General features: G+C 42.4%; 1 protein-coding gene across 1 annotated transcript in view; it reads right to left on the bottom strand.

Moving 5' to 3' along the window:
- Positions 1–15,511, bottom strand: part of TMEM132D (transmembrane protein 132D) — a 318,685-nt gene that overhangs the window by 233,686 nt on the left and 69,488 nt on the right. Inside the window, exon 2 of the mRNA XM_064169011.1 lies at positions 8,749–9,637. Within this exon, the coding sequence (XP_064025081.1) occupies positions 8,749–9,637 (889 nt within the window). The remainder of the gene's footprint in view (positions 1–8,748; positions 9,638–15,511) is intronic.

Below are 15,511 nucleotides of genomic sequence, written 5' to 3'. Positions count from 1 at the left end.
GTCAGTGCCCTTCTACATTACTGCTGGACGAGATCATGACCTGGAAACCATCACTCAGCTAATCAGCTCCATGATCTGCACCCATTGCCTTTTTGGAACTGAGAGATGGGCTCTTTTACAGCCCTTAGCCCCGTTCTCTGCAGTGACAAGGAACTCAAGAAAAATGCTTCATTATTTTTTACATCAAGATGGAGCAGTGAAGTTAACTGAAATTTAGAGGAGAGATTTCATTTTCTTTTTAATTCCTTTTCTGTCCTTAGTTAAACACTGGCCAAAGAGAGCCTCGAAATCAGTTAAAACAGAAATGGAGGGGGGGGGATTGTCAGTTATGTGGAGGAGAACATAAGGTTTTTCAGAGTTGTTTAAACCAGAACGTGGAAGATGTTTAAGTGACAGCACAAACCAAAGCTACAGAAGGGAAGAATGTACGTTAGGATTCTTTTCAATTTGGCAGAAGAGGTACAAATTCAGGGTTGAGATACCATGAAATAGCCACATCATCTAAGGCCCAGAGAAAAGCCCATCTTATTACAGAGTTTTATGTGGCTGGTAACCTTCCTGATCACTGCTTATTGCCTGATTGTTTCTCCTAGTAAAATATGATACAGTTCAGCACTAAGAATAAAATTTGATTTAGCTGAGCACTGGAAGAGCACACAAAGCAATTTGGTAAAATGTCAGTCCTGTTCAAATTTTCTTGCTGCTTAAAGTGAGTGCTAATGATCTTGACTTAGCTAACCTCAGGTATTTATGCAGCCTCTTCTGTGTTTGCTGAATTATTATTGACTGCTAGATGAAATGATAAGTTGTGCAATTTAGTCTCTACCCTTTTGAGGAGGAAAACGTCCCAGTTATCAGTGAGCATTGCTCTATTCACTACCACAATAATCCTCAGAAAGAAGACATTAAGAACACCAATGACAGACCACAAACCCTCTAGACAGTTTATAGAAGTGGTACCTAGCCATGGCTGCCCCCCACATTTGGTTTCCAAATGCAGAAAGGTTGTAGCTACAGTTTGTCTCAGACCTCACCTCTCTTACAGAATCAGTACTTTACAACAGTTTCCAGCACAGCCTTCAGTCAGTTCCTAAGAATGATGTTTTATACTTTTTGTTTCTTTCTTCTGGAAGTCTGCTGATAGCACTTGACAGTGAAAGCCAAAACTGTATCATAGGTCAGGATAGTGTAGACCAACTTAACAGTATAAAGTCAGGATGCTTCTTGCTGCTAATGAAACTAAATGTGCTAGTTTGAGCCTAGCTAGGATATTTTAGTGAGAGGAATTAGATGATAAGCTGTGAAAAGGAAACAATGGTGGTGTCTGCTTCACTCATAGGCTTGCTGAGATATATAAACACAAGAACACAAACACAGATAACAGAGTTTCTCTCTGGCTCTGGCTGCCTGCACTTCTCTCTAACCTGCTGTTACTAATTCTTCAGCTTTTTAACCCTCCTGGCCAATCTTCCAAACTCACCTTGAAGGTAAGTCTAAGTCTGGGGTAAGGTAGAGGGGTGGAAAGGAGGTGGAAGGGTGGTTGGGAGCCCCTCCTGGGGACTCTGCTTTCTGGAAGGGCTGTTGTGTTTCTGTATCACTTTTTCACTTGCATATTTCTGTCTATAGCTGTAGATATTGTAAATACCTGCTTGTATATTGTGCTAAGCTGTAAATATAAAGCTGCATTCTCATTTCCAGCTTGGCTGAGTCTAGTCTGGGTGATTTTCTGAATTTGGGGGGGGGCAGGTAGCACCTGAACCATCACATCCTTATTTATATTACTATATATAACTGTATATATTGTAAATGCCTGCTTGTATATTGTGCTAAGCTGTAAATATAAAGCTTCTTTCTAATTTCCAGCTTGGCTGAGTCTAGTCTGGGTGTTTTTAAGTGTGTGGGGGGGGAAGGTAACACTCAAACCATCACATTAAACTGGATTTCCTCCCAAAAAAAGATTTCCCAACAGCTACTCACTCAACAGCACCAGCTAAAGAAAACATTTAAAGCAACAATGCTATGAACATAAAACAATACGAGAAACAAAGGCAGGATTCTTAGCTTCTCAAATATGCACATTTCTCTCTCACATACAACTAAAAATCAACCCAAGAAGCAAATCAATCATTATTGCAGAAGTGAGCTAGCAGATGACTCGTGGAGTTTGATGGATTATAACTGTCCTTGGTATTTATCATGTCCTAACCAAACCTCTTATACTTGCTCATTGACCTCAGAAAATCTGCGTTTCACCTAGGAAACTAGCAGTAATTTCTTCATATCATGTGAGGAAAGCAAAGACTAGGATCTCATTTTTCAAAACCTGTGGCTGTATGTATTTATCTCAGATTTCCTTTAGATACAATCACAATGGCCAAAAGCTCTTCCTTTCAACACACCATGCACCAGCAGGCCCACCTTATCACCTTGCAGGATTTGACACTGGATGCTGAGCAAACCTAAATTGGGATTTGATGAATTCCAGTGGAATTTGAGACACAGGGATTTCACACTGGATGCTGAGGGAACCTAAATTGGGATTAGACAAGTTGCAGTGGAATTTGAGAGCCAGGGATTTCACACTGGATGCTGAGCACGAGTAAATTTGGATTTGATGAATTCCAGTGGAATTTGAGAGCCAGGGATTTCACACTGGATGCTGAGGGAACCTAAACTGGGATTTGATGACTTGCAGTGGAATTTGACACTCAGGGATTTAACACTGGGTGCTGAGGGAATCAAAATTTGGATTTGATGAATTCCAGTGGAATTTGAGACACAGGGATTTGACACCGGGTGCTGAGCAAACCTAAATTGGGATTTGGTGAGTTGCAGTGGAATTTGAGAGCCAGGGATTTCACACTGGATGCTGAGGGAACCTAAACTGGGATTTGATGACTTGCAGTGGAATTTGACACCCAGGGATTTCACACTGGATGCTGAGGGAATCAAAATTTGGATTTGATGAATTCCAGTGGAATTCATCAATTTTTAGATGATTTAAGTTTAAAGATTGCACACACAGACCTACCACATATCAAGTCATAAGCAAATATCAGTGAGTGAATGAGAGTGATGTCTACTTCTCCAAAGGCCACATTTTAGTAGCTGCCACTTGGATTATAGTGCATACATCACTGCCCTCAGAGGATATTAAGTCACTTTTACATCCTGTGCGACTGGACAGATGGATATGCAGTGCTCACATGAATTCAGATAGCTCAATTGTGTTTAAGTGTGATTTTGGAGCATCAGGTTCTTTTAGATTGGTCTTAGACTTTCATGCCACTATACAATGTCTATGACAGAGCTAGAAATAGCCAAAGCTCATCTCCTAGCCCCAATCACTCCTGTCAATCATTACATTTTCTTTCTGCTCTAGGAGACCTTTTTTTCTACTGCAGTGTTAGGTCACAGATTTAAAGGAAAAAGCAAAGCTAATCATACAGCACAATTAACTAATTTTCTCTATTTAGATCTTGATACAAAGCCATTCCAAGCTCTGCAATAAAATGGTGGTGAAAAGGTCCACTTCAAAACACATAATTCCCTTAACCCTTTGCACTCCTACACATCCTCTACTTCACAATACTCATTCTCATTTCTTACCATCACCTCCCATACTTGTAGTGACTTCAAACACCGTAACATAAGCTCAGCTGATCTCAGCAGGGAAGAAAGCACATTCCCAGGGAAGAGAAAAGAGTGAAAGTGCCAGGTAGGTAGGGAAACAAAAAAGAACCACTTATGAAGGGTGTATTTTGCATATAAATCTACTTGCCATGAGAAAGCAAAAGACTAAAACCAATTCTACTCTGCAGGCACTTTGATCAGCCCACTGGAATCTCACTCTGGCCTAACCCTGGAGCACCTCAGGCTGCAGTAGTGGCAGGTGAACTCTTTCCCTTCAGATGTACCAAACAGAACTCACATTTCTCAGGAAGCCACAGCCCTGTGTTGAGCCAATATGCCAGCAGCTCTGGAAAGGTGTCCTGAATGTATGTGGCGTACGAAGCCTAAAAACCTCTGCCTTGTTACATAACCATATCCAAACTCCTGTTAGCCACAATCAACTCTTACCCATCCTTTCTGGAGAGCTCAGCCTTTAAGTGCAAGTTTCTACCATAGAATCATTCAGGTTGGAAAAGACACTTGAGATCATCAGGTCCAACCATTAACCCTACTCTACCAAGTTCACCACTAAGCCGTATCACTAAGCAGTACATCTAAACAACCTTTAAACACACCCAGGGATGGTGACAAAACCACCTCCTTGGGCAGCCTGCTCCAATGCTTGACCATTCTTCCAGTGAGAAAATTCTCCTGTCTAACCTAAAACTACCCTGGTGCAGCCTGAGGCCGTTCCTTCTTGTTCTATCACTAACTCCCTGTAACAGGTTGTCTGCCCTTGTACATCCCACTGACTATTATCCACTGCTGCCATTTCATGTGGGTAGCAAGGACACAGCAGTGAGCAACCCAAAGAGCATCAAGAAGGGCTACAAGGCACTGGAAGCTGCAGTGAAGGATTCAGAAGCACAGATAGTCTTCTCATCAGTCCTCCTGGTTAAGGAAAGGGGTTTGAAAGGGCTGACAGAATAGGGGGAAATCAAAAAGCGATTGGAGAAGTGGTGTCCTAGAAAGGGTTTTGTATACCTAAGACAAAATTTACTTTCAGAAATCTGGTCTCCTGGGGGCTGAGTGGATCCATGTTTTAGAAAAGGAGAACATCATCTTTGGACAGAAGTTTTCCAATGTAGTGAGAAAGGCTTTAAACTAGAGTTGCTGGGGTAAAGGGTGATCAAGCCATCCCACATCAAAGCTAATGATCTTAATAAGCACTCTGGGTTTGAAGATAGACAGCAGGCTGTGAAGAGAGCACCTGAAGAGGATAAGGGAACCTAGGTCAGCAAACCAGGATAAGGGAAGAGTAATTGATGTTATCTACCTGGACCTGAGAAGAGTGTTTGATACCATCCCACATGATATCCTGGTCACCAAACTGGACTTGATGGGTGGACCATTCACTGGATAAGGAATTGGCTGGATGACTGCACTGAGATAGTTGCCGTCAATGTCTCAGGAGTGAGTACTGAGACTAGTGCTGTTTAACATCTCTGTCAGCAATATGGACAGTGGCATTAAGTGCACCCTCAGCAAGTTTGCAGGTGACACCAGATTTGGTAAACTAGAGGATCTAGAATGATCATCTGCTGCTAAAACATCATTTACTTTTAAGAGTAATAGCTGTATATATAATTTACCACACAGCATTCAGCAAGTATAATTTTAAATCAAATAGCTGTAAACAAACAAACCAACCCTACAACTTCCTTCACTCATGAAGATATCCATGCCTGACATGAAGTACCTTAAGGCAATTTCAGCTCTATCATTTCTCTGTTGATTCATCTCTGGAAACACGAAAACAAATTTAAAAGGTTGCAAGCAGAATGTATCAATACTGATGAGTTCAAAACAAAAAAAGACAGATGTATTTATTAGGCTCAGAAAAAAAATGCTAATAAAGAGATACCTACATTGTAAACTCAGGAAACTCATGTTCCTAACTCTGGGAAACTACAGTATCCCTACATATATTAATTGTAATGTATGTAGTGGTACAGAATTAATAACCAGCAGTTATTTGAGCTTGGAGCAAACAGGAATTGTAATTGCATAACACTAGAAGCTTTGAAGCCTTAATCACTGAAAGGACTTTAAAAGACAGATGCAAAATGATGCTTTATATGTTTTTCATTCTCAGCAAGAAACTTCAGATAAAGACTTCCTTTCAATTTCACCGACCAGCATACACACCTTGACTCTTGGAGACAGCAAAACAAAACAGACTGGAATATTTTCCACAACCTTCAGGGATCTTTCAGCACCTTTTGGTGGAAAGAACTGAGTCTTCAGCCTTTTCTGGTTGTCAATAGGTGAAAGAGGGCAAAACAATCTCTGGAAATGCATAGGCTGCATGTTCAGGGCTGGTCAGTGGGCATAGCTGTGGGCTCTACAGCAGCTATCTCCAGGTTAGGTTATATGGCGCTGTTTGTATCTCTCTACACAGCCCTCTCATGTGGCCAGTTACAAAGAATATAACGAATAATGAATTTGCATTCAAAAGAAGAGAAGATAATAGGATAAATGCACAGGACATTCAATCAGTTATTTTATAAAGGCATTTAATTCTGCTTCACTGGGAAGATATAATTGCTTGTTGCTTGTACACAGCACACCATCTTCAAATAATAGTTAATATTAACAAGGATGAAATAGCTTCAGAGAGGATAAGTGACTTGGCCAAGACCAAAGAGGGAGCAAGTGTGTGAATTAAGCCAAGAAATCAGACAGTTTCTTAAAGCTCAGTGCTCCAGTTCAAGCTTGCAACCTGGTGCTTACAGAAAAATTCCATATTTGTCTATCATTTACATTTTATCTCTTTCATTTCCTCTAATGAGCCAAGACAAAGATTTTTAATTTCTCTAGTTCATTAAAGAAAAAAATCAAACAAAAAACCCAACCAACCAACCTAGACCTTGGCCCTTCTGGTCCAACTCCTTCAGAAAATTAAAAACAATCCATCAGTTTCACATTCACTACTCTAAATCTTCCACGGCGGAGAACAGCAGTATAAGGGGGAAAGCACCAACATACCTTTCCCTGGAAGTTTTAGTATTTAGCAGTTCCTAGATGGTTCTCCTTGGAGACCATTTCCTATTAGGAGGTGGATAGATTTTACTTTAACCATAATTGTTTTGAAATAAGAACATTTTGACTTGTGGTTGTTATGCATGGCTGTTTCTTCTTTTGATTTGACCTGTATATCCTATATTTTCCATCTGTTCAAGCCACAATTTCCAGTCCACTGGAGCAAAAGCAATGGTAAAAGCATTTTGCCAGCAGCCCTTGGCCTCCCTTTATGAACACAATTCCAAGTCTTGCTGCCACTCAAGGTAGAACTTCTAAAAATAAGAGACTAGTTTAAAATAAAAATTAATACTATTTTTCAGGGAGTGGGGGGGGGGGTGTGTCTTTTATCAGGGACGAAATCAGAGTGAGAAGAGAGCAGACAGATGCAGCACACCGTGCCTTTAGTATTCACAGTGTAAGAGTAGAAACTATAAAGATCAAAAGCATTACAATGTACAAGAGCCACCAGCACAACACTTTGTCCCAAGGAACAAATCTGCCATGGTAATTAGAGAACATACCACAGGATAGTCAATATTCCCAGCACTGCCAGGTTGGACAAGGGAAAAGAAGGAAGAAGCAGATTAACCAACTCATGCTCAGAAATGGTTTTGGCGTATCAATAATGCTTAGGAACCTCATACATCCTATAAAACAGAACCAGGGTTACAACAAGTTGGGGAGAGCTGCTTAAGCATGTAAATCCTACTTAAGTGCCTAATTCTTGCTCACTTCCTATATATACCTTGGAGGATTTGAGTTTAAATAATCTTAACGTGAGTTCAATGAGAGATTAGGAGCACTGCAAACTCCAGCTCAGGAGACTTCAAATGTTATGTCTTATTAGCACATAGATAGGGCTCAGCAGTATGATTTCAACTCTTCTAAATGCTCAAAGGACAACTTCCAGAGAAGTCCTTTCTTGGTCAAAGATAGCACATTTCAGACAAGTTATACAGTTTTAGACTGAAGAACAGGAGAAACACTGAGGGCAACTGCCACACACAAAATTGCAGAATTAAACAGGTTGGAAAAGACCTATGAGATTATCAAGTCCAACGTATCACCTAACCCTTCTAATTAACTAAACCATGGCACTAAGTGCCTCATCCAGCCTCTTTTAAACACCACCAGGGATGGTGACCCCACCACCTCTCTGGGCAGTCCATTCCAATGCCAATCACTCTCTCTGTCAAGAACTTCTTCCTAACACTCAGCCTAAACCTGCCCTGGTGCAGCTTGTGTCCTCTTGTTCTGTCACTGGATGCCTGGGAGAAGAGACCAACCCCACCTGGCTACAACCTCCTTTCAGGTAGTTGTAGACAGCAATGTGGTCTCCCCTGAGCCTCCTCTTCTCCAGGATGAAAACCCCCAGCTCCCTCATCCACTCCTTGTAGAGCTGTGCTCCAGCCCCCTCACCAGCCTTGGTGCCCTTCTCTGGACACATTCAAGCACCTCAACATCTTTCTTAAATGGAGAGACTCAGAACTGGAAACAATACTTAAGGTGTGGCCTGACCAGTGCTGAGTACAGGAGCAGAATGACTCCCCCGGTCCTGCTGGTCACACTATTCCTGATATAGACCAGGCTGTTGTTGGTCTTCTTGGCCACCTGGGCACACTGCTGGCTCATGTTCAGCCACCTGTCGATCAATACCCCCAAGCCCCCCTCCAGCCACTCTGTCCCCAGCTGCATGGGGTTATGGTGACCAAAGTGCAGAACCAGACACGTGGACTTGTTAAAGCTCATGGCACTGGACTGTGCCCATCTGTCCAGCTCCCTCTGCAGAGCCCTCCTGCCCACTAACAGATCGACACATGCTTCCACCTTGGTGTCATCTGCAAACTCACTGATGGTCAACTCAATTCCCTCATCCAGATCATCAGTTAAGATATTAAACAGGACTGGGCCCAGCTCTGATCCCTGGGGCACCGTTTCTGCAGAGCAGTGACTGAAGGACTGTTAAGCAATCTATACATGAGGAAGTGACTTCCCATACCAAGAGTGGAGAAACAGAACATAAGGCATCAAAGAAACACCAAACAGCCTTACCTCAGCGTGAACTGTTCTTCTGTCGAATTCTTAGCAACAGATACAAGGAAAGTCAAAATGTCACCTTGCTTGACAGTCTTTGGAGCGTACCGGATGGCAATGTTATTATCCAATCTCATTTCATGTAAAGAAGGGGCAGCATGTGTCTGGTAAAGGAACACACTTCCAATCCTCTGCAAAGGAGGTCCTGACTCATCAATGTCATTGCGCCCTGGCCGGATGCCATTGCTTTTCCTTACATCCTCCTTGGTGCATTCCCCTTTCTCATCTCCTGGTTGTATGGCATAGTAAAGCTCCACAGGGCTCCCTTCAGATTGATCCATTTGTTTCTTACGGCCAGCGACAACCGTAGGGGGGTTAAACCAGCTTGGCAGGAGCTCCAGCTCTGCCACACACAGCCCCAGGTCCCCTTTCAGCCTGCAGCTGCCTCTGACTTCCCGCGTCTCTCGGAAGGCAAACACCCGCAGGCAGGGCAGCCGTTCTGTGGTGCTGTAGTCATCCCAGTCCCGGCCCACGATGTAGAACAGGACCTGGACTTTGGGCTTGCTTGGGTAAATTTTGTCACTCATTATGAAGGCCTGAAGTTTCCAATTAAATGAGAACTTGTTAGTGGATCCAAATGGATTTGAAGACAACATCAGGTCCTGGGGCACTATTTGTTCAATGGAGAAAGGTCCATAGCTGGCATTTAACACAGGTGGCCTCTTGGACTTGTAGATCAGAAAGGATTCCACTCGGGACTGCAAGCTAGAATTCCTCATAATATCCTGGTTGGCTTCCTTAAGAAAGAAGGAAACATCTGCATTGTGGATACGATAGGTCACAGGCAAGTAAGTTGGCAGTAAGGAAAATCTCTGTATACTCTCCAGGATCCCTCGACTCTCAGCCACTGTTGAAAGGAAAGGAGAGTTGAAAAGATCAGATCTCCAATTCATACTGTGGTACAACCTCACTGACTTTACTGAGGTGACTGACAGTGCTGCAGCTGCTATCAGTGGCAACAGCAAGCATCATCAACCCATGCAGAAGATGGTAGATGACGATTAATCTAGTTTGCTTGGAAAACAATAGGTTATGATATGTTCTACATGGCAGCTACATTAGAAGTAGCAGCTTGTGTAGGTTTACTCATGCCAAAGGTCACATCTTCAATTGCAGTATGCAGCTATTATGGGAGAGCAAAATGACCCAGTCAGCATCTGCAATATAAGATCACTGCACAGGCACATTTAAAAAGGAGTTTTCTCACTACAGCAACCTCTACCTGTACAGGGAGCCAATGCAATGATTTTACATCAGATGGTGTACAGGTATCACTTAGAGTTCACTTCAGCCTTCTTTTCAGCACTCTTGAGTGATACGTGGACTTTAAGTGGTTTCCTGCACAAGGCTGAATTTCACTTTAAGAATAGTTAGCACAATAACCAACACACTTGTAGCAGAAGATTTCAAAGAGAGCTTTATTTGCATCCAGTTTACAGTCCCCTCTATTTCACTTCATCTATGAAAAGAGTGTTTTTCTGTAAATAACCATCAGGATTTATCCACTCCGTTGCTTTACCCTACATTGTTCCTCAGTACAACTGCATTATCTGTTGGCTGTACATCACTGCACACTGAAAGAACATTTTCAATGACACTGAGCCTCTCTTACTGCAAGATATCTGTTTTAACTGTGCCATGGAGCAATTACCTGAGGCAGGCTATCGTATTAAAGAATAAGCTCTCCATCCTTTCGAGGAACTGTCAGTCCTAAAGAGCAAAGACATCCTAGCACATTAAAAAAATACAGATGCAAATAAAATATGACCTTTCCTGTTTGAACCTCTCACCTTTGTGCTGGTGTCTTTAAACCCAAAGTGTGAAATGAGTTGTTGCTTTTTTTCCTGTAGCAAATTCAAATCTTTACCTTTATTTAGAGGAGCATCAAAGAGTTATCACAGATGGCATTCAAAGGCAACCCAGTGTCCCAACACAAATGCTTCATTAATTTGTTTGCTTTGGTGAGTGAGGTTTTTTGGGGCATTAGACCTAAAAATTTGTTTGTTCCTCAAGCACTATAGTAGCCTAAAGTGATGTCTGTTACTCCTAATCATCAATCTGCTATTTAAATACTGCAAGATAGCACAAACCCTACAACAGAAGGGGCTTATTCTCTTCAAACCCTATGGAAAAGTGTTGGTACTTCCTGACAACCTCTGATTTCAAACTGCAAGCATTGACCAAAAGCAACTTGCAAAATGCCTCATGGCAGCAATCTTATCTGCCTATGGACTGTGTAACTCTGAAGGAGGAAAACACCTTTGTAGGAGAGGCAGCCACATCCATATGCTATCCATAATCAGCATGTCAATCAAGGCAGCTTCAGACTAGTTAATGCAAACCTCGCTCTGCCTTAGACTTGTCCAGTCTCAGACAAGCTGCTTTCACTGTGCTGCTGTTCTGTCATCAACATAAGAGTATTACTGTGTTTCCCCTCAAATTTTGTCTGTGTAGAATGTAAATACAACAGACTTATCTTACCATGTGTATATGAGCATCACCTACAATAACAAGACTGTCATCTCAGTTAAGTTCTCCAGGCACTATTATAATGCAAAACAGTGGAGAACTGGAGCAATGAACTCTCTCTATGGAAAAGCAAACCTAGTTGGCTATTCAAACAAAAAAAAAAACCAAAACAAAACCAAAACCCCCACAGACACCAAAAAAAACACCTACACCATCCCCTACCCCACAAAACAAGAAACCAAAACCAACCACTACAAACCCCCAACACCAAAAAACCAAACCAACCAAACCTGAGGTAATGGGGGGCATGACTTGGCTTGTAGAAGGAGCAAATCTCAGAATGGTAAAGGTCAGGAAGAAAGGACTGCAGAGAAGAGTTTCAGTTTTGGAAATCTTTCCATCCTGAAAAACTAAAACTGATCTCCCAGTAAACAACTGAAATAAAATCTTACTGTTAAAAGTTTAATTAATGTCAACTCTTAAATTTCATCTAGAATTAGAAATAAATTCCATCTCAAGAATCAGGCAAATGTCCTTTGCACATCATCATAGAATCAGTCAGGGTTGGAAGGGACCACAAGGATCATCTAGTTCCAACTCCCCTGCCATGGGCAGGGACACCCTACCCTAGATCAGGCTGCCCACAGCCTCATCCAGCCTGGCCTTAAACACCTCCAGGGATGGGGCTTCAACCACCTTCCTGGGCAACCCATTCCAGGCTCTTACCACTCTCATGCTCAACAACTTCCTCCTCATGTCCAGCCTGAACCTACCCATCTCCAACTTTGCTCTATTCCCCCTAGTCCTGTCACTATCTGATACATAAAAAGTCCCTCCCCAGCTTTTTTGTCAGTCCCCTTCAGACACTGGAAGGCCACAAGAAGGTCACCCTGGAGCCTCCTCTTCTGCAGACTGTACAGCCCCAACTCTTTCAGTCTGTTCTCATAGCAGAGCTGCTGCAGCCCTCTGAGCATTCTCGTGGCCCTTCTCTGGACGTTCTCCAGCAGGTCCACATTCTTCTTGTAACAGGGGCTCCAGAACTGGATGCAATACTTCAGGTGGGGTCTCACCAGAGTGGAGTAGAGGGGGAGAAAGTGTAAATTGTAACAGCAACAGAAGTCCAATGATCTCTAGAGGTGGAAAATTCAGCTTAGATCTTGTTTAAGCTTAGAGGATGTCACAATCAAAGCTTTTCTGCTTGTTTTCAATGAAGAGTAAACCATGGACATTCTTTACATGCAAAACCAGCCTTTACTTTAGCCTTGGTCCTTTCAACATTCAGCTCCCGCTCTCTCTCCAGATATTCAGAGAGAGCAGATGAAGTTTAAGACCTTTTTTTCTAGATAATCCCCCAACAAAGATTTCTAACAACTTTAAATGGCTTTGCTAGTACTTAGAGTTGCAGGGATACATCTCTCCTCTCCAGCCCTAAGGCAAAATCTGTTCTGCTGTTGTACTCCTCAGATCACTCAGCCCATAACATAGTTCCTCCATCTAATGTCCCATTTATAAATTCCACACTCATTTTGTACTCCTCCCAACAGCTTGGCAAAGCACCATTAAACACAGTGAAGCATCAAGGAGGCAACTTAGAGAGAGGCAAAAAAAGCTCAGCATATTCAATTTTTGATTGCAGCTCCCTTCCTTTGCATTCCACAGGGAGAAGTACATTATTTTTATATTAAAACTAACTGAGTGTTTCACCTCATCATTTTTTAATCATTTATTTTAGTGCTTAATTATCTAAGGGATTAAAAACCTTGCCTCTGTATTTCCCATCTCCACAGGACACTGTTCCTTGGAGTCTGTAAATCTTTGGAATAGGAGAGCAACGTAAATTAAAATGAACAAACAAATAACAAACCCAAACAACCCCACACCGACCTACAGAAGGTGAAATGCCTATATGAAAGAAGGGAACAATCCCTCCAGATCCAGGAAGGTCCATTGGCTTTTAAACTTTTGGGCAATGGCAAATTGGTCTGCTTGCTGTTGCACTTCGCCCTACCATCAAGCTGTGGACACGCACCGAATATGAATTGTCTTATGCTGGAAGTAACTTTGCAAACAGCCAAAGGCCAAAGATGTAAACCATTTTACACTTTTGTCTGGAGAGAGTTCTAACCAGCACAAACAGAAAAAGAAAAAAGAAAGATAAAATAAAATCTTCACAACTCCATCGAGCTGTGCAGTACCATCTAGATTCTGACCATCAAAGTTTACTAAGAGTTTTGAAAGATAGGAAATTAAAACCAAACTAAACTATGAGGAGAGGCTGAGGGAGCTGGGGTCATTTAGCCTGGAGAAGGGGAGGCTCAGGGCAGATCTCATTGCTGTCTACAACTATCTGAAGGGAGGCTGCAGCCAGGTGGGGTTGGTCTCTTCTGCCAGACAACCAGCAACAGAACAAAGGGACACAGTCTCAAGTTGCACAGGAAGAGGTATAGGCTGGATGTTAGGAGGAAGTTCTTGCCAGAGAGAGTGATTGGCATTGGAATGGGCTGCCCAGGGAGGTGGTGGAATCATAGAATCAACCAGGTTGAAAGAGATCTCCAAGATCATCTAGTCCAACACCCCTGGAGTTGTTCAAGAGAAGACTGGATGAGGCACTTAGTGCCATGGTCTAGTTGATTGGACAGGGCTGGGTGCTAGGTTGGACTGGATGATCTTGGAGGTCTCTTCCAACCTGGTTGATTCTATGATTCACAATTTCATTGTTATGATGGAGGTTTCAGAGTTGTATGACATGGACATTTCATTCTCTCAGGTGATTAGAATATGCCCACTGAAAAACAGAGAATCCTTAGGAAACACAGACCAGATTCACTGTGTCCTTTCCCTAGGGTTACCTATGTGAAGCTGGTTAAAGCTAGCCATTTGTAACTGCATGGACAGAACAGGGACTGGCTCTGAAGGACATCTGTACACAGCAGTACAGTGGAGGTCTCTTCCAACCTGGTTGATTCTACAATTTTATCAGCATCATCAATGGCAGTCAGAATCATTCTTGTAAAATTTTGCTTGTTTTTACAATGGTAGAACTGCATAAGACTGCAATTTTGTGTGCTATTGGGTAAGCCCAAGCATAAAAGGGGCATTTTAAAGATGTAAATCACATCATTCACCCTAAATATTACATCTCTTCTATATCACCATAATCAAATTTCCCCAGGAATACCCCACCTGAATAAATAAAACAAGAGTCACACAGCAATATAGTAAAATAAAAGATGGGTCAGTGAAGCTCTGCCAAAGAAAAAACACCACAAAAGGAGAAAAATGCACAGTTCAAGAACTGCAGCTTGTCTTTACTGTACCACTATATCTGAAGCCTTGTGACATGGAAAATGCAGCTGCAGAAGACCCAAGTGCAAGAGTGCAGTACAGTACGTAGCCTTACTAGTTCTTTCTGGATGCACAGCACAGACAGCATCATAAACTATGTCAATGCAAAAGGCAGTGGTACCAGACAGAAACAGAGGTGTTTAATCTGTCCATATGAAGATAGATTCCTATGATGCAAAGGGATTCATTTCCTGCCCTAATTGATCCTGCTTTGTCAGGCGGATTCGCCTCAGTCGCAGAGGTCCCTTCCAACCCCTGTCATTCTAGTTGTGACAAGCTGTAAGATCAGTTTATCTTAAGCTACACATTGAAGAGTTAAAAGCAGAAACTTCCAGAAGGCCACAGCAAGCCATGCCTCACAGCACCACTGAATCTTGATGGACTCTCAACCAGAGTAAACTGCTTCACTGCACGGTCTGCCAAAGACACCCCACCACAACTGCAGAGCGGTGCTGCAGCACTCTGGATTCAGGAGATGATCCCCAACAGTCTGAAGCAGACCAATACAATCTAATTTTGATGCTGTGCTTACACCAGGCGCTATTATTTCTCTATCTCTTTCAATTATGCCTGTATCTGTCTGCTCATGCTGTGAATGGTTTGTTGGGGATTTCAGTTGGCGACCACCTGGGCAGAGATACTGCAGTAGGGTGGTTTGCTTTCCTCTCTCTTTAGTAAATCCTCCACTGCCTGTTACAGCTTAAAAGATCCTTGCCATTGATGGAAGAAGCAAATTCTTTGCAGGTCAGTGAATCTGAAAGAATCTGAGAAGGCAGCAGGAGAGTCTCCTCCCACACAGTCAATTCTCGTGCATAATATATCCTCACACATGACACTGTAAACACGCTGCATTTACCTTCCAAAAGGTTCTCTTGCTTGCTTTGTTAGGCTATTAATTTGTACTGCA

Source organism: Pogoniulus pusillus, chromosome 30 (assembly GCF_015220805.1).
Source record: "Pogoniulus pusillus isolate bPogPus1 chromosome 30, bPogPus1.pri, whole genome shotgun sequence".
Classification (NCBI taxonomy): Eukaryota; Metazoa; Chordata; class Aves; order Piciformes; family Lybiidae; genus Pogoniulus; species Pogoniulus pusillus.
Note: the sequence above shows the minus strand (reverse complement) of the source record. Positions and strands in the feature narration are given on the sequence as shown.